The sequence below is a fragment of the Erpetoichthys calabaricus genome, chromosome 3 (genome assembly GCF_900747795.2).
Source record: "Erpetoichthys calabaricus chromosome 3, fErpCal1.3, whole genome shotgun sequence".
Lineage (NCBI taxonomy): Eukaryota > Metazoa > Chordata > Cladistia > Polypteriformes > Polypteridae > Erpetoichthys > Erpetoichthys calabaricus.
Genome location: NC_041396.2, coordinates 240,935,650 through 240,960,969, shown reverse-complemented (window position 1 = coordinate 240,960,969; position 25,320 = coordinate 240,935,650). Strand labels below are relative to the sequence as shown.

General features: G+C 35.0%; 2 protein-coding genes across 2 annotated transcripts; both read right to left on the bottom strand.

The window, feature by feature from the left end:
* Nucleotides 1-9,918: 9,918 nt before the first annotated feature.
* LOC114649519 (trace amine-associated receptor 1-like) lies at nucleotides 9,919-11,214 on the bottom strand. The gene has a single exon (XM_051924165.1). It carries the CDS (start codon nucleotides 11,186-11,188, stop codon nucleotides 10,154-10,156), a length of 1,035 nt encoding a protein of 344 aa, XP_051780125.1. The 5' UTR covers nucleotides 11,189-11,214; the 3' UTR covers nucleotides 9,919-10,153.
* Nucleotides 11,215-23,995: 12,781 nt separating this feature from the next.
* Nucleotides 23,996-25,047, bottom strand: LOC114649518 (trace amine-associated receptor 1-like). Its single transcript, XM_051924760.1, has one exon. The coding sequence runs from the start codon at nucleotides 25,045-25,047 to the stop codon at nucleotides 24,013-24,015; it is 1,035 nt and encodes a 344-aa protein (XP_051780720.1). The 3' UTR covers nucleotides 23,996-24,012.
* Between the last annotated feature and the right edge of the window lie 273 nt (nucleotides 25,048-25,320).

Below are 25,320 nucleotides of genomic sequence, written 5' to 3'. Positions count from 1 at the left end.
ATTGCCTTCTCTGAGGCTACATTGTTGATGCTGGGTGAAAGTTGACCACAAATGTAGAGATATTTAAGAGACTGTTAAACCAGTTGATAAGTATTTGTGTTTGACTCATATTTTAAGGGGTTACATTTAGATAATCATTTACACACTACTACATTTTATTGCCATTTTGCAATACTTCTTAGCTTGTTGTTTTTTCCATTCTTTATTTGTTTCTTCAATAGGCTGCACTCTATAGGGACCATTAAGAGGGTTGACCAAGGATGACTCCCTCATATCCTACAGAATCTGGTTTAGAAAGAAAAAACCCTATCCCCTTGGTGACTACTAGCATAGTTTCAGTGAGATAACAATCTTTATTTCGTCTAAACCTGTATATGTTTATTTGTAATGAAACCAGATAAATCAAGCAACAGAAGTTAAAAAGATGAAATCATACAACTTGAATAGCTGAATAAATGTCTCATAAAACGCTTTGTATGAGCTAGGTAGCCTTGAGAAGTTACAGGGTCAGGAGTTTTCCAGAGAGTGTTGCAGGCGGCAGAAGAAGAGCAAATAAGCCAGTGCAGATGGCAAGTTTTAAACCAAGAAGAACCAGGACAATCTGAAATGCTCTAAAACTCTCTCTTTTATACAGTACCTTAATGACCGACCATTTATGACTTACAGAAACAACGCAATGGTTGCATCATGCTAAAACTGAACTACTAATAATTTGTCAAAGGTCATGTTATTTGCCTGATCATTACAATGTAGCTAATATAATAACATAACTTTTAAGGTCTTAATCACTTATCATATCTCTTCTTACAACCTTATAAAATAGTATACACCTTATACTATTTTATCTTCAGTTTAAAGCTCATATAGTCTATTTAGCTGTCATACTATAAAAGTAGTTACTTTAGGATATTTGCATATTTTCATATATTCCAATATCCTATCAGCCTATCTGCAAACAATTCTTCAGCCATCATGATATTCTTTAATGTACAATATGTATGTTGACTAAATAAGCTATAGAAAAACATGCCTTTTAAGTATCTACTTAAATAAACTTAAAAGCTCTACCTATCTATCTATTTATCTTCTAAACCCACTTGTCCAGAGCAGGATCGTGGGGAAGGTGAAGCCTATCCCATCAAGTAAGTGCAAGGCAGGAACAATCCCTAAACAGGATGCCAGTCTATCAAAGGGTGTATGCACACACACTCACACTGGCAAATTTAGCTTTGCAAATCCACCTAATCTGCATATTTTTCTGTTTCCTCCTACAGTCCCATGTATCTGTCTAAATAATCCTTTTCCTATATTCATGCATAACACAAATATAATATTATGTGTCCCTTTTCCATACAATGTAACATTATTTTAAACCTCTATAAACACACCTTTGTTTTTTCACCTTTGGAATTATTTTTTCCCATTTTAACATATTGCAATGGCACTGATTAGTTGCATCAGCCTGTGCATGGCATCATAATGACTCAACAATAGTATGAGCTGGCATTCTATCATGCAAATGAGAAGCTTCAGATCCAGCTGCAGGTAAACCTAAAAAAACAGAAAGCCTGCCACAGAAGGACCAGTTGCTACTGCTCTTCTGGCTAGAATGTGACTTGTAAGGACCACATGCTAGCTGAAAGTGTGATGTATAGAGCAAGACTCAATTGATACTCCACATTGGTGGGCACTTCAGTGGGCTGCTACAACATTTACATGTGTTTTTTGCAGTATTTATTATTTTTAGTTTTCTGATGCCAATGTCAGTGCAGTGCCGTTTATTCACCACTGTTTTGTGTGTTTGTATTGTGGCTGTAGTCATGCTATTTTTTTTTTAATATTATTGATTTTATTATAATCATTCCATACAAATAGATCAATTTTTACAAAAATAGGATTGAAAACAAATCAACTCCAACCCCTGAGAAAGAGAGCATGGCCAACAGAGTAAAACTTAAAGCTAGTAAAAATAAGTAAATTGATGAGTTTAATAAGTGGATAAAGATAAATGGAGAAGAAAAAGAAATGGGAAGAGAATCTGCTTCCTCAGTGCTTTAAGAGCTTAATCTAAAATGTTATTCATTAGATCCTGCCAGGTTTTGAAAAAGTTCTGCACAGATCCGTTAAGTGAGAATTTGATTTTTTCCAATTTCAAATAGTATAAAACGTCAGTTGCCCACTGACTTAAAAGAGGAGAGTTAGGATTCTTCCAACTGAGCAAGATAGGTCTACGTGCCAATAGTGTAGTAAAGGCAATCACAGTTTGCTTGTCCTTCTCCACTTTAAACCCATCTGGGAGTACACCAAACACAGCTGTTAATGGGTTAGGAGGGATTGTAACACCAAGGCTGTCTGAAAGGCACTTAAAAATTTTTGTCCAGAATGATGTTAATTGCAGGCCCAAAACATGTGACCCAGTGAGGCTGGAACTTGATTGCAGCGTTTGAAGGTTGGATCTTGCCCTGGAAACATTTTGAACAATTTTAAACGAGACAGATGTGCTCAATATATAATTTTGAGGTGAATAACTGTATGCTTTGCACATATGGAGCTCAAGTGAATTCTCTGCATTGCTACCTTCCACTCCTTTTCTGATATGTTGATTGACAGATTCTTTTCCCACTGTCCTCTTGGATTTTTGAAAGGGAGGGACTGTAAAATGGTTTAATATATTGCAGAAATGCTGTCTGAGTCCTCGAAACTGAGCATTTTTTCCAGCATAGAGTAAGGTGGGAGAGGAGGAAAATCGGGCAGGTTCTGTTTAACAAAGTTTCTAATTTGAAGATAGTGAAAGAAATGTGTTGCTGTAAAGTTAAATTTGGAATGTAATTGTTTGTAGGAATCAAAGACGTTGTCTCTGTAGAGATCTCTAAGTGACTTAATCCCAAATGTTTTCCAGATATTAAAAACTGCAGATGTTTGCGAGGGTTGAAAAGGTGGTTCTCGTGCAGAGGTGCCACAGATAAAAGCTTCTCTATCTTAAAATGCTTCCAACATTGGTTCCATATTCTGAGTGAGTGAAGCACAATTGGGTTGTTAGTATATTGGCAATAACTTGCATTTATAGGGGCACAAAGCAGGGGATATAAAGAAATACTGCAGGATCTAATTTCTATTGCGGACCAAGCCTGTGTATATTCATCTATTTGTGTCCATGTCCAGGCTTTTATAGCTTGTATGCTTGCTGCCCAGTAATAAAACTGAAAGTTAGGTAGAGCCATGCCACCATCTGCCTTAGGTCTTTGTAGGGTCGCTCTTTGGATATGTGGATGTTTTAAATTCCAAATAAATGAGGTTATGGTTGAATCTAATTGCTTAAAAGATTATTTATTGATGTATATTGAAATGTTTTGAAATAAAAAGAGAAGCTTAGGAAAGATATTCATCTTAACAATGTTAATTCCTCCAGCTAAAGTGAGATGAAGGGTTGACCGTCTATGCAGGTCTTGGTTTATTTTTTCCATACAGACGGAGAAATATTGTTGATAAAGAGCTTTATGTTTACTTGTGATGTTTACCCCTAGGTATTTAAACTGATCTGCAATGATAAATGGGAAGGTGTCCATTCTAATATTGTATGCTTGAGAATTCACTGGGAAGAGCACACTTTTATTCAAATTAATTCTGAGACCGGAAATCTTTGAAAATTCTGTAAGTGCTGTTAGGACTGCAGGCACAGTATTTTGTGGGTCTGATATATACAGTACCATATTATCTGCATATAGAGAAAGTTTCTGTTCAAGTACTTCTCTGATAATCCCCTTTATCTGATAAGCATTTTGACAGTGAACTGCCAGTGGCTCAATGGCGATTGCAAAAAGTAGTGGTGACATGGGGCATCCTTGTCTGGTACCACGTTCTAGTTTAAAGTAGTCTGAATTAATGTTGTTAATACAAACTGAAGCTTCTGGATTGGTATATAGTAGTTTGTTCCATGCACAAATGTTTGGGCCAAACCCAAATTTCTGTAATGTAGTGAAAAGGTAGTTCCATTCAATCATATCAAATGCTTTTTCTGCATCCAACAATAATAATATCTCTGGGGTGTTTGACTTTGCAGGTGAATATATTACATTAAACAGGTGTCGAAGATTAGAAGCTAAGTGTCGGCCTTTAATAAATCCAGTTTGATCTTGTGATATTACTGAAGGCAGCACTTTCTCCATCCTTCTAGCTAGGACTTTGAAGAGTATCTTAACATCATTATTCAGAAGTGAAATTGGTCTGTATGACGTACATTGTAATAAGTCCTTATTTTGTTTAGGAAAGACGGTGATTAATGCTTGGTGAAACGTTTGAGGTAGAATTTGATTGTCTCTAGCTTCTATGAATGTTGCTAATAAAAGGGGAGTTAGCTGAGTGGAGAATTTCTTATAAAATTCAACAGGGTAGCCATCAGGGCCTTCTGCTTTCCCACTCTTAAGTGACTTTATAGCATCTAGTAATTCTGATAGTGCCAAAGGTTTATCCAATTCCTCTGCACTAAGAGTATCTATTTGTGGTATCTGTAATGCATCCAGAAATACATTAGATTGTGCGTTGTCTTCTTTAAACTCAGTAGAATATAAGGATTTATAGTAGTCTCTAAATGTGTGCATTACAGTATATTTTTATGGTCAATGATTTTGTCTCCGTTTGTGTTGGTGATTGCTGGGATTGCATTGTGAACTTCTTGCTTGTGGATTTGTTGAGCTAAGAGCTTATTAGCTTTCTCTCCATGCTCATAGTAATGATGTCTTGATTTAAAAATGAGTTGTTCAGTTTCTTTGATTGTTAAGATGTTGAGCTCTGAATGCAGAGCCTGCCTTTTCCTATGAAGAGCCTCACTTGGACACCTGGCATGTTCTTGATCTATTCTAGTAATTTCGTTGATTAGCTCTGATATCTTCTTGGTTTCTAATTTATTTCTGTGGGAAAGATATGAGATAATCTGTCCTCTTAAGAAGGCCTTCAGGGTTTCCCAGAGTATTCCTGCAGAGACCTCTGAGGGTGTATTTGTCTCTAGTAAAAAACTGATTTGTTTCGATATAAATTCTGTACAGTTCTCGTCTGCTAATAAAAGTGGGTTAAGACACCATCTGTGAGATGAGTATGTGGGGCATAATGATTTTAGCAACAAGATCAGAGGGGCATGGTCAGAAATAACAATAGCGTCATACTTGCAAGATTTAATTGTAGGCAATAAATTGTTATCTATAAAGAAAACATCAATTCTTGAGTAGCAATGATGCACTGGTGAGTAGAAGGAATATGTTCTTGAGTTTTGGTTTAGAAACCTCCAGGGGTCTGATAAGTTGTGGTCAGTTACAAACTGTTGTGAGAGACGGCCGGCAGCTCAATCCGGCCAGGACGTCCCAGAATGGGAAGAATGGAGAAGGGCAGCCTTTCCAGGACACTGCCTCCCCCAGGACGCTAGGTGGCAGCTCTCCTGGACGGTAGCTGTGCCCCGGATTCCCTCAGGGCATTCTGGGACATGGAGTTCGTTTTCTCAGCCCTGTTGGGTGCCATGGGTGCCACCAGGGGGAGCTCATAAAGGACCTGGGGACTCCTACATTTCCTACAACCCAGAAGTAGTTCGAAATCACGAGGACGGAATCCCACAGTACTTCCGGGATGCTTGAGAACTGATGATGTGTCGTTGACCCGGAAGAAGAGAAGGAGCACTTCCGGGTCAAGGAATATATAAACGACTGTTTGAGACCCAACAAGCGGAGCTGGAGTTGGGAGGGTGTGTAATGGAGTTGCTGGGAGTGGAGGATTATTGTATTATTGATTATTGATATTTGGGAATTGTGACAATTGTGGTGCTTTGTGCACTTTATTTAAGAAAAGAATTAAAAATTATATTTGGTGCTATTATACGTATGTCCTGAATGTCTGTCTGTTGGGTTTCACTGGGCAACAGTGACCCCTAGTGTTCACACTGTGTAATTGTCTTTGCAGTGTTAGGTCTCCTGTCACAGGGGTGATGACATCTATCTAAGTCTAGATTTAAAGCACAATTAAAGTCCCCATCCGTTATAATTTATGAGTGTTCACATTGGGAATGGATGTAAATACATTTTGCATGAATTCTCTATCATCCACATTTGGTGCATAAACATTTATCAAAATCACTTTACAGTTAAATAAATTGCCCATGACTATCACATACTGTATCTCCCTTCAGGATTAGATACTACATCTGATAACACAAACAAGACTGTTCTATGTATAAGAATTCCCACACCTCTAGTTTTCTTTGTAAAGCTGGAATGGAACATTTGGCCAGTCCAGTCTTTTTGTAGCCAGAAACTGATCCTTGCTTAATAAGTGGGTCTCCAGTAAAAATACTATTTTAGCGTTTAGACCTGTTGGGTGAGAGAAACTTTCTTTCTCTTTAATTTGTGATTCAGGCCTTTAACATTCCAGCTCACAAAGTTAACTGTCCCATCATGGAGACATTGATTCTGAATTTTTGTTGTAATTTTGTAGTCTTAACTGGAAGTGAGACAGCTTTAGCCTTAATTTCCAATTATCCCAGGTGTCATTGCCATGCAGCCTATTGTTACGTTGGTAATTATAAGGACTAAAAGGATAGATTAGATATAGCTTGCTCTCTTTCTTTTCCCTCCTTCTCCCCCCCCCCCCCCCCCTTTCACCTCCCCACATGAGGCTGGACCCCACTTCACAAAGTCCAAGTCCTCTGACATACCTAGAGACAGGGCATGTCCAAAACAAAACAAGTCCCCCAGCAGCGGCATTTGAAGATTAAAAATTGAGATATCTATTGCCGAAAAAGTGTAAATACTATAAGCATAAAATGTAATCTTCAACAGTCTTGAAATATTAATATAGTAAACCCAGGAAATTGTGTTAAAATGTGGCCCTGGACAAGCATAGTAAACCCTAATGCAATAATAACAATAACAATAAACCAAGTGTATGATGTTAAACAGTCTCCTTTAGAATAGTAAAAAAAAATGTTACTAATTTAATTTCTTCCACACATACGCATATACGCGTATAATTGTAATTAAAACATAAACAGAAAGTGGCCAAGAAGAGGAAAGGATGTATAATTATGGTACCAGTATCATTGCAAGCGGATCAGACAGCAGGTAATATCTTCTTGCCATGCCATGACAGTCATGTTATTTCTAAACAATGTCAGTTGCTGGGCACTTGGGTGTCATTTTTGAGCGTGGCATCTTGTTTCGAAAATGCTGTGCATATTATCCAAACATTGGGGAAAAAAAACAAAACAGAAAGTCCATGAAGCCAGGCCTAGAGTTATCTGGAAGAAGTAAAACTAAGTTAAAGGACTAATCGCTATATCTAGTTCAACTTTAACTTTGATTTGTGTATTTGTCTTAGACAACTGGTTTTGATTTAGTTCTTTTGGTATTTCCAACCCCTTTCTGTTTCAAGATTGCTCTTAAATAAGCAATCTTAATCTGTAGATACTTTTGCAAATACCATTGCCTGATTTGCTGTCTTTTATTTTTTAAACTCTTGAGCTTAATGCCATCTGTGAGTTCTCAACAATTACATACAAGTGCTAAATCAGTTCATGCTGGAACAGTTAATAATGTAAAACTTTACTAGATCCCCAGTAAAGTAAGTGTTTTTATAATAGATTATACATAGAGCTTGTCTAAGGTTTTTTCACCATACGTTTTGGCTTATTACATTCCTAAAATTCCCATTGTTACATTCCCTAAAAATAGGCAGATGCTTCAATTGTATATTAAGGTTAATGGATACAGTTTCAAGAGGCTAGAATGAATTTGTTAGAAACTCCGAAAGAATTGATCATTTTAATTGTCTGATGAACGTTTTTTTTTTTTCCTGACAAAACCACTACCTGGTGTCACCAGTGCAAGATGGTAGTTATGACATAATGGTTTAAGGTATATTCTTTTAAATTGCCCATTTGTGCCTTGTTACAAGTAAAACATTTCAGTGTTATCATATATTTTTAAGCTTTATTGCAGATTAGGTATTTACTGTAATAGTGGACATGCATCCATCTAATGACTGACATTTTCAGAAAGATAATGCCCCACATCAGAAATATTGGTGCTCCACAGCTCAGGAACCTCCATATGTTTGAACTCTGAAAGTGTTTAATGTGTTCTATAAGAAGTTTTTTTTTATTTTACTTTTTTTTGGAAGTAAATGCTGCTTGTCCCCACAATGACACTCTCACTCTTTCATGGAAAGTTGTGCAAAACTGCAATTTAATACGGTCCTCCCACTAGTTACCATATAATCAACATCTCACTAATTGATGAAAATGAAAACATGGTTAGTTTACACATCTTTATAACAAAAAAAATCTAAATTTTTTCTTGTTTTGTGAGTCGAAGATAAGTAAACATACATTTGATGAATTGCAATTTCATATTCCAAACACTCATTCATGGAAGGTGTAGTGGGCAGCAGGATCCTATTGTTTAATTTAATATTGTTTCTTGCATCAGTAAGGTGCTGCTGGAGTATGTGAATTTCCCCTTGGGATTAATAAAGTATCTATCTATCTATCTATCTATCTATCTATCTATCTATCTATCTATCTATCTATCTATCTATCTATCTATTGCAGCAGTTATCAGATGCAAGGTAGAATTGTGAATACAATACATACATCACCATGATTTATAATTAGATTATTACCTTGTTCAAATATCTGATACAGGTGTGACTCTTTAAAAATTCTTGAGTCATGAACAGACCCTGGCCATTTAGCCTCCACATTTGATACAAGGTAGGATGCATCACAGATCATCTGAGAATTTATAGCATGTAGGTCAAACTATTTTATTGTATGTCAACATGCCTATTGGCTATTTTCAACTCTTACAAAAAGTTACATTACCTGCATGTTAATACTGTGGAAGCCTTTTCTGTTTATGTAATCTGGCTCATTTGGACCTGATGGGGCCTTTATTTGGATCTGCGTACAATCCAGTGCCCCAATCACATTTGGAAATCCTGGGTAATGAGAATGTTAGGCTGATTGTGAGATTCTTTATGGAACTGTGGGTGTTTTTGCCTGTGTATTACCTACCTGCAATGGCATGAAACGCCTCTTTTATTGTCTGCACACGCAGGTGTCCAGGAAACACTATGAAAACCCTAAGGAAATATTTCAGAGCTAAACAGACTTTACGAATTGCCTGGCAAACTGCACTTTTAGATAGATTTTCCGCAGTATATAAAAAAAGTGTCGCTTGCAAAAACCTCAAAGCAATGCATACTGTCTGCGTGGTTGTGAGAGCCCGACTTCGCCTAGTTTGACTTTGAATATAAGGTGCTAATAAATCTTTGAGGTACAATATTCAATATACAATATACAATATAAAGCAGTATCTTTCGAAAAGAATTTCCTCCAGGAGCAATAAAGGATCTTGCCGATGCCAAACAATTAATCCACGTACGAAAAATACCCCATGGCCTACATCAAAACACTTAAAATATAATTCAACACATTTTAAAAAAATAACAAAAGCAGTTTGAATGCAAATAAAACAAAGTTAATACAAAACACAGTACATCTGAAGAGAGACAAAAAATTTTAATTTATTTTGCACAAAAATGAGATATTACTGAATTTGGAACTTATACTTTTTCAGTTTGGAATGCTACTGCAAATGTAGTAATTTTTCTATATGAAAATAATTTGAACAAAATCATTACTATTTTTAAAAGTAATACATTTAATTACTTAAACAACAAAGATATACAAGACTAGAATGTGACAGTGGTAATTAATAATATTAATAGATACGAAAAAGAATGCAACATTATTTAAAAATGACTGTTATATGAATGATACCATAATGCTTGAAGTTTTGGTGGAACATCACATAAATTATTGTCAACTTAAATATATATTAAATAATATTGAAAACACTAACGCATATTTCATATTATTTTAAATAATAAAACAATCCAATAATAATATGATGATAATTAGATACTAATTTGTCAATAATCATTTTTCGGTAGAGAAACAAACCTATTTCTATGAAATCAGAAGAAAAATCAAATGAGGTGTTCCTCTTCTAGGCGCTGTTGTTATGTGGATGCTTACCAATGCTTTAAAAGAATGTACAAAAGTGTTACTGTTTTCTCTAATTCATATAAACAGCATTATTGGTGTAATCATTTAGTCACTTATAAGCTTTGTTCTAGATGAATTGTTTTGGAAAATCTTGCCAGTTGCAATTAATTTAAGGGCTTTTCTGAACCAACTGTAAAAGAAACCATACACAAGAGGGTTAAATGTTGAGTTCATGTAACCAAACCATAATAAAATCTCAGTAAATAATTCAGACATAACGTGATTCAAAAGGGGATCAATGATGTTGCACAAGAAATACGGGACCCAGCAGACAATAAAAACTCCCATCACAATTGCCAGTGTTTTTGCAGCTTTGGTTTCTCTTCTGTTTGATGCAGCCCTCTTTTTTAGTTCCTCGTGACATTGATGTCCTGCGTCTCTTATTGCCCTGGCCTGCCTACTAGCAACTGAAAAAATTTTTATATAAATGCATATCATAACAATCCCTGGGATATAAAAAGAAAGTATTGATGATGAAAGACCTGATACTTCATTTTGCATTAGATAACAGCTTCCCACACATTTTGTATTGACATATTGGTCTTCTATTCCTTTTATGTTTAACTCAAGAAACATAATTATAAAACCAAGCACAGCTGACAGAACCCAGGTGAAAACAATAAAGATGAATGTTACAAGGTCCGTAACAATATTTTTGTACCTTAAAGGATGGCACACAGCAAAATAACGATCAATAGATATTAGACACAGATGAATGATTGATGCGGTACAAATCATTATAGCTGAGCTAAGATGAAACTTGCAGAAAAAATCACCAAAATACCAACAGCTTTCAGCAATTCGAGCCATGAGAGGTGGCATAACACAGCCCCCTAAAAGTAAATCAGCCAGTGCCAAAGAGAGGATGAGATAATTTGTTGGAGTATGAAGCTGTTTGAAGTGTGATATGGTAATAACAACCAAGAGGTTTCCAAATACAGTCACAACGATGATTATGCACATCGTTATATATGTTATTAATGAATAGTCAACTGAATAGAGTTGTTTTGGGCAAGAATTATTAAGTGAATCATAGCAAACTAGGATATACTTTGAAATCCTGTTTTCATTCAAATTCATAATTTGTAGCCTGGAGTTCGAAGTGTCCTATCCTAAAGACAAAAATGTAAATACAGTACCAGTATATGCATATTAAATCAACATTTAATAATATTTACCTTAGCACACAATTGTAAGATTTCAAAACTTTAGGAAAAGAATTTTATTAAGTTGTTAGGCTAAAGCAACATGTTGTTGAAGATAATGACTGTTAGGTAATAATATAAATGATAAGTATGATAGCACAAAAAATCAGTGTCTGAGACCTCCTAACCTTTAACTTTTGACCTTTTGACATTTTAAAAGCTAAATTACTGCTATACTGCAAAATTTCATTATATTATGCTATATATATTTTAAGACATTCATTCATATTATAACTGTAAATATTGTAGCTCAGGGCCAGGAGCAGGCTAATTAGCATTTTTTTGTTTAAAGTGCTATTTCCAAAATTGGTAATTTGACTACCAAATCAAAAAGGTATATTTCAAATACAGTATATTATTAAAACCAGTTCACTTTCACAAAGAAAGACTTAATCATATTTGTTATTTGATACCAGTTTCAGATTTAGTCAGATATATTCATTTCACTTGCAGAAACTAACAGTAAATGGTGGTGATCTTTCTACTTAGAAAATATGTAATCTCTAGAACTACCAAAAATTATTTTTAACTTCAATTTTTATTTGATTATTGTCTGTTTTCCAACTTGGACTGCCCTAAATCATGCAAGTTGATTACATGGTAGAAACAAGAATGATCAGAGATTTGTTTGTGGCTTTTAGGATTTTTTAGAATATTTTTGAAAAAAGTAATAGCAGAGTGTTGGTCAAATAATGGTGTAGTTATTATAATTGGAAAATTTGATTCTTTTAAGAAAATAAACCACTAATGAAAATAACACACTTCAAAAACAAAATCTTTCACCATTCATTTTCTTTCTAAAGCCATTAATTCTGTAAAATATGAATGAGCATGGTACCTTTTCTCACAGCATCAAGCACAAGGCAGCATCCAAACCCTAGATAGGTTTCCGTTTGACCTATTGACTTGAAATTTGGTACACATATATTACATGACGTCTACTATCCACTTTCAGGGTGATGATTGACCTCCAAGATTATTCCTCTTTTTATTTTTATTTTATTTCATTGTAGAATCAACTCTTAGCAGGGCCTGCAGGGCGGCCGTGTGGTACATACGTACGGGCGGCATTCTCACCCCTACCACCTTCGCCGTCACTTCCCCTAACTCTTCATATCTTAAATCATTCTTGAAGCAGATTGAAGACTTAAGTGCCAGCTTAAGTGAAAAATTAAAGAAAATGTACTAAGTAATTGCAACACAAACACTGACAATGAGTTTGCCGACAAGAAGAAGCGGGCCGCTAGAGTGGAAAAAAGAAGAGCTGCTCAGGAAGCAGCAAGTGCATCAACTTCTGAGCAAATGAATCCTAAACTTACAGAGAAAGAGTATGAAAACTATGAATGCTCAAGTCAAGTGTATTCACTGCACATTATCATGCAGTGCGCAGTTACTGGTATTTAATAATTAAATAATGCTTCGGCCAAAATACTGAAACTGAGTGCAGGTGTAATTAATGGATATATAAAAAGAATTAACATCACTTTGTTTTGAAATTTATATTCATGGAATGCTTCGCTAAATATTAATGATTCCTGTAAATAATGTAAAGTTTATCATATTAATTACAACATGTCATATGTATTTTTTTTCACATATTTTCCACATTGTTTATCGTTATAGATCAATTTACTGCCACCATCCATCTATTGCCATTATTTTTGGCAATTTACTCTTCTGCAGGGAAATGATATGTTTATGATTTTACTTAGTAAATGGCTAACAACTGAACACCGTTATGTGCTTACTTAGTATTTTCTGCTGCCAGTGTAAATGCAGGTAATGTAAATCTAATGTTATTTGTTGCTAAGCTTTTGAAATGATCTCTTTATTGACGGATTTTATAAATGAAATGTATTGATACTATGATAATATGCTAAGCAGGATAATAATGAGGATTTTTTAAAGAAATATGGTATATATTGAATTAATATTCTCATTGATTTTTCTGATGATGGTGATCATTATCATTTATATTAATCATCATAAAATAAAATTTTAATGACTTAAAATTGTGTATATAACATTTTACAATTATTACTTAGTTAAATCTTACATACAGCAATAATTTAGTCGTGCAGAGGTATTATATAAATTGAGGTTTAACTTGTTGCTGTATAATATGGTTCAGACTTTTATTTTTGTTTTAATAAAGAAGATGTATTAATAGCTAAATATCTATTGAGATGGATTGAGAATAAAATGTACGTCATCATTTTAATTATTATGCTGTACCCTTGCAATTATGCTTGGCTAAAACCTTGGCAATGCATGTAAAATATATAAGTATATTTATACAGTATATGTAGTTTAGTTTTAATTTAAAATTAAAATATAGAGAAACCAACACCCAAAACAAAGAAGTTAAGTCACATACCTTTGTTCAAACCCTTCTGCTGAAGCTGCACTGCTTTTCTTCATGAACACTTTTATAAGCCTGACTTCAGCCTAACAAACATGAAAAATTGGCTGACTATCATTACTTTCCAGATTTATGGCAGATTTGCAGACAGTTAAACAAACATGTTACCTTGATTACCCCAAGGACTGCTTCTTCTCCCATTGGCATTCAAGCTTTTTCTTGATGATTAGACAAAATACAACAGAATAAACATTCCTAAAAAGCAGTATAAATACTTAAATTGAAAAAGCCAACACTGATAAAACTGTCATCCTTTAATGACACAAATAAATATAAATGTGAAATAAAAGCAGAAAAGAAACCCCAGCAGACAGTGTGCACTGTAAAAAATGAATCCTCCTCTAAATAAAAAATTCTTAAGTAACTAATTAAAGCTTCCATTTCTGAGTTTGATCCACATCTCATTGACAGTTCACAGGGTAAAAGATTCAATGTTACTGATTTAAAAATTTAAATGGACCCAATTAAAAATAACAAACAGTGAACATCAGTGAGCATATTCTCATCTGGATCTAATTATTCCAGTGGTTTCTAAAGACAATATGGCCATATGAACTAACAGTGATGAATCTTGGAGATTAACAAGCAACTTTCTGATGCATATATGTAACATACAGGCTACTTTTTTCATGTTTCCCAAAAACTCTATTAAGCAGCCACTTTATGGGTGGCCATACAGTACAACTTTGTTATTGTGATTTTTACTGTTCCCTATGGATTTCCTGGATTTTTGACCCCTGATGTAATTCTAGACATTCCTATTGGATTTGTGTTCTTGATTTCATTTGCCTTTAGGTTTTCCCCTAAAGGTCAAACATTTTTTGCTCTTTATTCCTACTTATCTTTAATTATTTTTTAAAATACATTCTTTTATTATAAAAGACCATTCTTTTGTGTAAGCCAAAGGTTTGACAGTGTTCCTTCTGCCTGTTTTAATATTTTTTGAGCATTGAATCATAAAAGCTTGTTCTCCATTTTGAGCATGTGAAGCCTGAATGCCATCTCTTGAGTTTGGAGTTAGGTTACTTGGGGTAAGGACTGTCCTGGGGTCAGACAAGAATCAGTATTAGTGTGTCCTTTTTTGTGTGTGTCTTATGAGGTTTACATTCATTTTGTGCTTTTCTGTGGTGAATATCATAAGTATGAATCTTCAATATTCACAAACACCTTTCTAACACTTGTAGTGTAACATCAGACAAAACTTGCCTGTTGCTTTTTGAGACCTCATGGTATCAGCTAAAATCTCTGCACGTCTCACTGATATTGCCAACCTGGAAGAAAGAACACCATCTTGTTTTTCCAGCTTGTCCTTCTATTTAGCACACACACCTCTGTACTGCTTGGTTCATTATCACAACCACCTGCTGAGTTGGTATGTAATCTAGTGGTGGTGGTTGATGACCAGTTTCAATTCAAAGATCATGTTGTTATGGCCTCTTGATCATGCAGAATCACTCTGTATAATATCCACTAGATCAGACCTTATCTGAAACAGTATGTAGCCTAACTCCTGGTCCAGGTTCTTGTCTTGTCATATGTGGATTAATGCAACTCTCTGCTGGAAGGACCGTCAGCATGTGTCACCAAGCCACTGCAGATGGTTCAAAATGCAGCAGCATTGGAGTTCAACCAGCCAAGTTCAACAAGTCATTCCTCTCTTCAGATCACTAAACCGGCTCATATTAAGCTCAGATTCTTGAAGCTTGCGTACAGATAAATCAATGGAACTAAACCTATAACTATAGAAACACTTGTGAGGTCCTATGCTCCTTCTTGACCACTCAGGTCTGCTGTTGAATGGCATCTGATGATGCCACCTCTTTATAGTATCAAGTCTCAGTCTAGAGTATTTTCATGTGTAGCTCCAGGCTTGTAGAATGAGCTTTCCACCGCCATTGGAAACTCTGCCTCCCTTAATGTGTTAAATCAGCATTTGAAGACTCTCTTGTTTGGTAAGTTTCTATCAAAGTTGTATTAGTTGTTAAGTTTTGTAAATCTGGGAATTGTAACTAGCTTATATTTAGTTTTCTACTCTTGTCCTGTAACACTTGTTCCCAAACATTTTCCAAACTGATGCTACTCAAATTTGTTGACCTTTTTTTGTAAGTCACTTTGGGTAAAAGTGTCTGCCAAACAATAAACTTAACTGTAATGTATAGTAAATGATCACATTACTGTGCAGCCACCCATGATGTCTGAATGAAAGTGGACATCCTAACCTTTCAAGAAACATACTGTATTGGATCCTCTAAGGACGAAGTCTAAAAAACAATAAGGAACCACTTAAGAATATTTATGTTTGGTAGAATGCCCAGTGGACGCTGGGTGGGCTTTTAGACTTAAAACCCCTGTGGATATTGTTTTTTTCTCCAGTTTATCTTGATTTATTTCTCTCTTCCCTAGTCATTTGATCTTATCATTTGACTTATCTTTAGAGACTTAAAATCAGTTCCAGTTAAGGACTTTACTTTTCTTTTAATTATATAACTATTTTATGTAAGTGTGTATTGATTTATTCTTTATCTTTTAATTCAATATTATTTTTAGTAATTTTAATTTGTTTTTTCTTGTAACTATTTCTTTGACATCTTGTAAAACACTTTGATCCAAATCATGTTTATGAAAATGTGCTATAGAAATAAATCTTGGTGCTGTTGTTATTGCAAAAGATTCAAATAGGGACAGTGCATGCACTCAGGCCTGAGAGAAGCTACCAGGTCAGTGATGGAGACCTGCAAGTAAAACAAAAACTGCCAGCCCAGTAATAGCATGAGAATTAGCTTGTAACATAGAGATAGAGGAGAAATGCAAGCCTAACTGAGTTCTGTTTGTGCTGATTCTTTTTGTTATCTGTCTTAGGGCTCCTTCCTAGGGCATAACAGCCCTAAACAGCCTTGTTCTGGCCTACTGACTCACTGAGTTTCTTTACTTGTACTATATTCTTTGTATCACAAGTTTTTACAGTATTTTTCACATGAGTACTCTGTGGCCACATTTTTGACTTTGGGCGAAAGTTGACCACAATTGTATAGATCAGAGGTGGGCAAGTGCGGCCTTCGAGGTCTTTTTTTGTGGCCGTCATGAAGGTATCAGTGAAACAAGTGATTGCAGCCTTTTGGCTTGTTCACACTAGCCGAAAATGTTCAACGAAACAAACAACGTAAATGAAGATTTATTTGGTCTCCGCGTTCATACCTGATGGAATTGTCAATGACAGCTAACGAAATACAGCCAAACTGAATGCAAGTTATGCCAATAGTAGTCAAGCTAGATATTTACTTCGGAAAGAGTGCACACGCACTGTAGATTTTTGCGAGTACCGTTGTAATTATTTCCCGCGGTAACTTAAGTGGCCAATCAAATGGCACCGAAAAGGGTTAAAGTTCAGCATGCTTAAATTTCAACGAAAGTAGTCAGATCCATCATTTCCTCATCTGTTAATTATCGTTGTGTTTTACTGGCCATATAATGCAGTTACCACCGTCAAAGAAATCCAGACATGCAGACGATGAAAATCGACAGTTCAACAGTGAATGGGAGTTGGATTTCTTCATGTCAAACCAAGGAAACTCCATGATGTGCCTAAAATGCAAGACGCAAATAAGAACATTAAAGAGATCAAATGCAAAACAGCACTATGAGAGTTGTAAGTCACACATGAAGTACATCAATTTAAAAGATGAGGCCAGAAAGCAAGCGTATGACTACTTGAACAAGAGCCATAGAAAAGAAACATCCATGTTCGCCAAATTCAAATCATTCTCTCACAAAAGTTGAGGCAACATTTCGAATCGCCTTCAAATTGGGTGCTGCTGGAAAACCATATACTGATGTAGAGCTATTCAAATCATGCATGCTTGAAGTTGTTCAGTGTCTTGAACCATCTCAACTTCAAAAATTTAAAGATTTACCTCTATCACAAAGGACAACTGTGAGGCGCCAAGGTGAGATCGCAGTTGACTTAAAAAATGAACTGAACAAAATATGTCCCAATACTTTGTATTCTGTAGCATTGGATGAATCCTGCGATACAACAGATACGGCACAACTGCTTATTTTCATCAGAACAATGTCACCAACATTTGACATCCATGAAGAGTTGTTGTCCCTAATCAGTCTCAAATCAACAACAAAGGCACAAAATATTCTCACAGCATTTAACAACACTTGTGTAGAGAAGAAATTGGATCTAAAGAGACTTGTTGCTGTGTGTACAGATGGAGCTCCTGCAATGGTAGGAACAACGGGCGGTTTTGTGACTCTACTTAAACAACAAATTCACTCTCAATATCCGGAATCTCCCACATTATTGTCACTGCATTGTATTATACACCAACAAGCTCTATGTGCCAAGTCTGCAACCTTGAACAATACATTGGAAGACGTCGTTGATATTGTGAATTTCATTTGAGCTTGAGCCCTCAATCATCGCCAGTTTAGAGAACTCCTCCAAAATGATGACTCAACTGAGAAAGAGGACTTTTTATATTACTCAAACGCTTGTTGGTTGTCAAGAGGATCTGTTATAAATAGAATTTATGAATTGCAAGGCACTATCAAAGAGTTCTATGCATCCAAAGGAGTGGTTTGTAAACTCAATGACATCAACTTTTGCATGAACCTGGCTTTTCTCAGCGATCTTTTGAATGAACTCAACAGTCTGAATAAGCAACTCCAAGGCAGAAATCAAAGTGTCTGTGACCTCTGGCGGAGTTTAAAAATTTTTCATCGCAAGTTGAAATTGTTTCACGGCAACTTTCAAAAGCAGCAGCTCTCCGAATTCTTTCCGTGTCTGAGTAATTTTGCCAGTAACAACCATCTGTAAAAATAGGCTCAATTCTCCGATATCCGTGTCAATGACAATGATTTACGGCTGGTTTCAGTGCCACACCTGATGGAACCTGACAATGTGCCAGAGAAGTACCAAATGATAAACACAAGCTATCCCAAAATTCTGTGGATTTGAGTTCACTTTGGCGTGATGCTCACATCTACCCCATTCTGCGCGAACACTCTCGACGGGTGTTAACATGCTTACAGAATTAATTTGTGTTATGGATTATTCTTACACTTTTACACACTTTGGGGTCAGCATAAAGTTTAATAATAAATAATTAATAAAAGCATGCCTATATATGTTGTTAATGACTTCATAATGGTGCGGCCTTGTTCGAGTTAAAGCAGTCGTCAGTGGCCTTAGTGCGAAAAAAGGTTGCCCACTACTGGTATAGATGTTTAAGAGGCTATTATACCTTCTTCTTCTCCTTTCAGCTGCTTCTGTTAGAGGTTACCACCGCAGATCATCTTTTACCATATCTTCCTGTCCTCTGCATCTTGCTCTGTAACACCCATTACCTGTATGTCCTCTCTCACCATATCCATAAACCCGTTTTTTGGTCAGTGCCACCTTCTCCAATCCATATGACATAGCTGGTCTCACTACTGTCCTGTAGATCTGTCCCTTTCATTCTTGCTGATACTCATCTGCCACAAATTAAAGGTACTCCTAACACTCTTCTCCACCCATTCCACCCTGCCTGCACTCTCTTCTTCACCTCTCTTCCACAATTCCCGTTTCTCTGTACTGTTGATCCCAAGTATTTAAACTCATCCACCTTTGCCAACTCTACTCTCTACATCCTCACCATTCCACTGACCTCCCTCTCATTTACACACAGCTATCCAATTGTTTACCCGGGCCTTGACCGATCCGGTATGGAAATCTGTATTGTTGTCCACATGTTGATCTGGCAAAATTTTACACCAGATGCTCTTCTGGATGTAATCCTCCCCATTTATCTGGGCTTGGGACCAGTACCGAGAAACACACTGGTTTGTGTATCCCCTGTGGCTGTGTTTTAAGAGACTGTTACACCAATTGATAAATATTTGTACTTGACTCATATTTTAAGGGGTTATATTTGGATCATCATTTATACACTTATACATTTTTATCACCAGTGTACAGTACTTCTTAATTTGTTGTTTTTTCAATTCTTACCTTAACTTTGGCATTAGAAAATGACATCAATAGAACAAAGATTAAAACATGTAACAATGTTATACTGTATATCACAAGTAAAGATAAATTATATAATTATACACCATTTAACTTATCTCTTTACTGAATCATTCATAGTTATACCTTAATTAAAGGTTTAAACATCCAGAGTCATGCAAATAAAAAACTGCAAAAGCACAACTGTTAAAAAAGTCCAGTACTGTCAGTAGATGGCAGTATTAAAAAAGAAATGCCAAAAATTAGTACTAGATGGAAAAAAAACCTACAGATAGTATGAATACAGCTATGAATTCTGGCATAAATACAATTATTTATGTTTTTCTTCTACATCTGGTTCCATGTCTTTTTTTAATTATTGAAAATATTCCAGTCTGCCTTCTCAGTCATTAACTTTGACAAAAATATGGTCCAAAATACTTTCAGAATGAGTTCCTAACTGGCACAACAGGTACCAAATACTTTCCTATGTTTGCATTTTGAGTTACATTCTCTGAAGCCACATTTTTGATGCTGGGTGAAAGTTGACCACAATTGTAGAGATATTTAAGAGACTGTTATACCAGTTGATAAATATTTGTGTTTAACTCATAATTTAAGGGGTTATATTTAGATAATCATTTACACACTTCTACATTTTTATTGCCATTTTGCAGTACTTCTTAGTTTGTTGTTTTTTCCATTCTTTATTTGTTTCTTCAATGATAGGCTGTACTCTATATGGACCATTAAGAGGGTTTACCAAGGATGTCTCCCTCAAACCCTGCAGGATCTGGTCTAGAAAGAAAAAATCCTAACCCATTGGTGATTGCTAGCGTAATTTCAGTGAGATAATAACAATCTTTATTTCATCTAAACCTGTAAAAGTTTATTTGCAGAGAAACCAGGTATATCAAATACCCAAAGTTAAATAAATGAAAGCATAAAATCTGAACGGTTAAATCAATGTCCACAACATGCATTATGTGAGCTAGTTATCCTTGAGCAGTTACAGGGACAGAAGCTGCCCAGACAGTGTTGCACGTGGCAGAAGGAGAGCAAATGAGAATCTAAGACGCTCTAAAACTCTCTTTTATATAGTACCTTAATGAATGGCCATGTATGAATTACAGAAACAAAGCAACTGTTACATCATGCTAAAACCAAAAAACTAGCAATTTGTCACTGGTCATGTTATGCGCCTGATCATTACAATGTAGCTAATACAATGACATCATATCTTAAAAGGTCTTAATTGCTTATCGTATCTCTTCTTACAACCTTATACACACTATTTTATCTTCATTTTAAAGCTCACATAAGCTATTTAGCCGTCATACTATACAAGTAGATACTTCTGTATGTTTTCATATTTGCATATATCCTATCAGCCAGTTTGCAAATAATTCTTCAGCCAGATTTTCTTTAATGTACAATATGTATGTTGACTAAACATTCTACAGAAAAACATGCCTTTTAAGTAGCTACTTAAATTAAATTAAAAGCTCTACCTATCCATCCATTCATCTTCTAAACCCACTTGTATAGAGCAGGATTGTGGGGAAGCTGAAGCCTATCCCATCAAGCAGGTGCAAGGCAGGAACAATCCCTCAACAGGATTTCAGTCTATTACAGGGCGTATATACACACGCACGCACACACACACTCTCACACTGGCAAATTTAGCTTTGCAAATCCACCTAATCGCCATGTTTTTCAGTTTCCTCCCAAAGTCCCATACAACTGTCTAAATAATCCTTTGCTATGTTCACACATCATACAAATGTAATATTATGTGGATATCGGTTTATCTAACCATTTTCTCTTACTGTTTAATATAGAAATACTGATAGATAAAAAATAATGAGAAGCATATTTTAAAAAAAACGCTTCTTTGATTCATCTACAGCTTCAAAGTTTAAAAACATTTTAAGCAACCAGTCCATTTATAGTGCTTACTACAGTAGTGATAATAATGTAAATACTAAGGTGGAAAATTTTAATACTAAAGTGAGAGCTGGCGCTGACATAGTCGCTCCTAAGAAGGCAGTTAAAAAAATCCTCTAGCACTGTTACACCTTGGAAGACCCAAAGTGTCTGATTTAAAGAAAAATCTGATTTAAGAGTGTCTGATCTAAAGAAAACATGCCAGAGAGCTGAGCGTAAATGGAGAAAAACTAAACTGTTTATCCACTATGAGATATTGAAGGCTAAAATAACAGAATACAACAACATAGTCCGTCTTGAGAGCCGGTGCTATTTCCCTAAAATTATAAATAACAATGCCAGCAATCTGAGAGTTTTATTCTCTACTATTGATCGTTTGCTAAACCCAGGCCACTCAATGGAATGCCTCCGAAAAACTTCCAATGAAACTTGTGAGGCTTTTGCTATATTTTTTAATCACAAAATGAATGACATTAGAAATAATATAGTACATCCCCCCAATACTGATCCTCTTAAACCCCGGTATTCCATTTTAAGCTAATTAAATTCTGTCACCAGGATAGATTTACCTGATTTATATTTCTCCACCTGTGTCCTTGACCCAATACCATTTACCAATACCCAATACTCTTTTTCAAAGAGGTATCTGATGTGCTAACTGAGAGTGTTCTTGACATAATAAATTCATCATTAGATATGGGGGTCTTCCCAGACTGTCTTAAGACTGCTGTTGTTAAACCCCTGCTCAAGAAAAATAATCTTGACTCTGTTTTTGAAAATTTTTGACCTATTTCTAACCTGCCTTTCTTAAATAAAATCCTTGAAAAGGATTCGAACGCTTCTTTGATTCATCTACAGCTTCAAAGTTTAAAAACATTTTAAGCAACCAGTCCATTTGTAGTGCTTACTACAGTAGTGATAATAAAAGGTGAAAAGGTGATCATTATGCAGCTAAATTACACTCTCGCTCTTTCATGGGAAGTTGTGCAAAATTGCAATTTAAAACTGCCCTCCCACTTGTTTCCATATTATAAACATCTCAATAATTGATGAAACTGAATACATGGTTAGTTTACAGATCACTATAATAAAAAATAAGCTCAGTTTTTTTTCTTATTTTGGGAGTCAAAGATATGTAAACATACATTTGATAAATTTCCATTTCATGTTACAAACCAGCTCATTCAGGGCATGGTCAGCAGGCAGCTGGATCCTATCGCAGCATTTATCAGGTGCAAGGCATGACAAGGTGCCAGTCCATTCCAGGGAGAACGCACACCAGGGCTAATTAAGAAATGCCATTTTACCTAACTTGCATGATTTCAGACTGTGGGATGAAACCGGAACACCCAGTGAAAACCCATATGGACACAGGTAGAACACACAAACTCCATACAGGGATCACACCCAGCATGCAAATTCCGGTCTCCTTACTGCAAGGCATCAGCATTACTACTGCACCACCATGCTGACCTGCAATACTGCATATTTTGCCATTACCTCTAAAATAATGTATAAATCTCTTAAAAATCATTGCCGAGGCTTTATTAATTATTTGTAATTAATTTATAATGTGTAATTAAATGATAAGCACACTTTATAAACCTGTTGAGACAGGCTGACTGGAAATTATTCATGAAACAACATGTCAAAACACTTAAGGTACATAATGAAAAGAAGTCAATATTATTCAATAAAAATATTTTTCCTAGTTTTTAAATTTAGAGATATGCTCTACATCAAAACACTTAAAATATAATTCAAAACATTTTTTTAAAAATAACAAAAGCAGTTTGAATGCAAATAAAACATAAGTTCTGATTAATACAAAACACAGTACATCTGAAGAGAGACAAACATTTTTAATTTATTTTGCACAACATTAGATATTACTAAACTGGGAATTTATATTTTTTCAATTTGGAATGCTATTGTAAATGTAGTAATTTTTCTATATGAAAATAATGAATTTGAGCAACATTGTTACTATTTTTTAAGTAATACATTTAAATATTCAAAGAATAAAGATATACAAGACAAGAATGTGACAGTGGTAATTAATAATATTAATAAACACTAAAAGAATGCAATAATATTTAAAAATTACTGTTATATAAATGATACCATAATGCTTGAAGTTTCAACTTAAATATATTTAACCTACAAAATAAAATAATATTGAATGTAGTAAAGTATATTTCATATTATGTTAAACAATTAAAAAATCCAATAATAATATGATAATTAGATACTAATTTGTCAATAATCATTTTTCGATAGAGAAACAAACCTTTTTCTGTGAAATTAGAAGAATTATTATTAGTATAATAATTTAGTCACTTATAAGTTTTGTTCTAGAAGAATTGTTTTGGAAAATCTTTCCAGTTGCAATTAATTTAAGGGCTTTTCTGAACCAACTGTAAAAGAAACCATACACAAGAGGGTTAAATGTTGAGTTCATGTAACCAAACCAGAATAAGATTTCGATAAGTAATGGTGACATAACGTGATTCAAAAGGGGATCGATGATGTTGCACAAGAAATACGGGACCCAGCAGACAATAAAAACTCCCATCACAATTGCTAGTGTTTTTGCAGCTTTTGTTTCTCTTCTGTTTGATGCATCCCTCTTTTTGAGTTCCTCGTGACATTGATGTCCTGCATCTCTTATTGCCCTGGCCTGCCTACTAGCAACTGAAAAAATTTTTATATAAATGCATATCATAACAATCCCTGGGATATAAAAAGAGAACAAGGACGAAGAAAGACCTGATATTTCATTTTGCATTAGATAACAGCTCCCCACACATTTTGTATTTACATATTGGTCTTCTATTCCTTTTATGTTTAACTCAAGAAATATAATTATAAAGCCAAGCACAGTTGACAGAACCCAGGTGACAACAATAAAGATGAATGTTACAAGGTCCGTAACAATATTTTTGTACCTTAAAGGATGGCATACAGCAAAATAACGATCAATAGATATTAGACACAGATGAATGATTGATGCAGTACAAAGCATTATAGCTGAGCTGAGATGAAACTTGCAGAAAAATTCACCAAAATACCAGCAGCTTTCAGCAATTCGAGCCATGAGAGGTGGCATTAGACAGCCCCCTAAAAGTAAATCAACCAGTGCCAAAGAAAGGATGAGATAATTTGTTGGAGTATGAAGCTGTTTGAAGTGTGATATGGTAACAACAACCAAAAGGTTTCCACATACAGTCACAATGATGATTATGCACATTATGATATATATTATTAATGAATTGTTGACTGAATAGAGTTGTTTTGGGCAAGAATTATTAAGTGAATCATAGCAGACTAGTGTATACTTTGGAATCCTGTTTTCATTCAAATTCATTATCTGAAGCCTGGACTTTAAAGTGCCTATCCAAAAGAAAAAAATATAAATAATATTATATGCATATTAGATCAACAGTTAAAAATATTTAACAAAACACACAATTTTAAGATTTCAGAACTTTAGGACAAGAATACTATGAAGTTGTTAAGGCTAAAGCAACATATTGTTGAAGATAAGAACTGTTAGTTAATAATATAAATGATAAGTATGATAGTCAGCACAAAAAAAACAGGGTCTGAGACCTCCTAACCTTTAACTTTTGACCTTTTG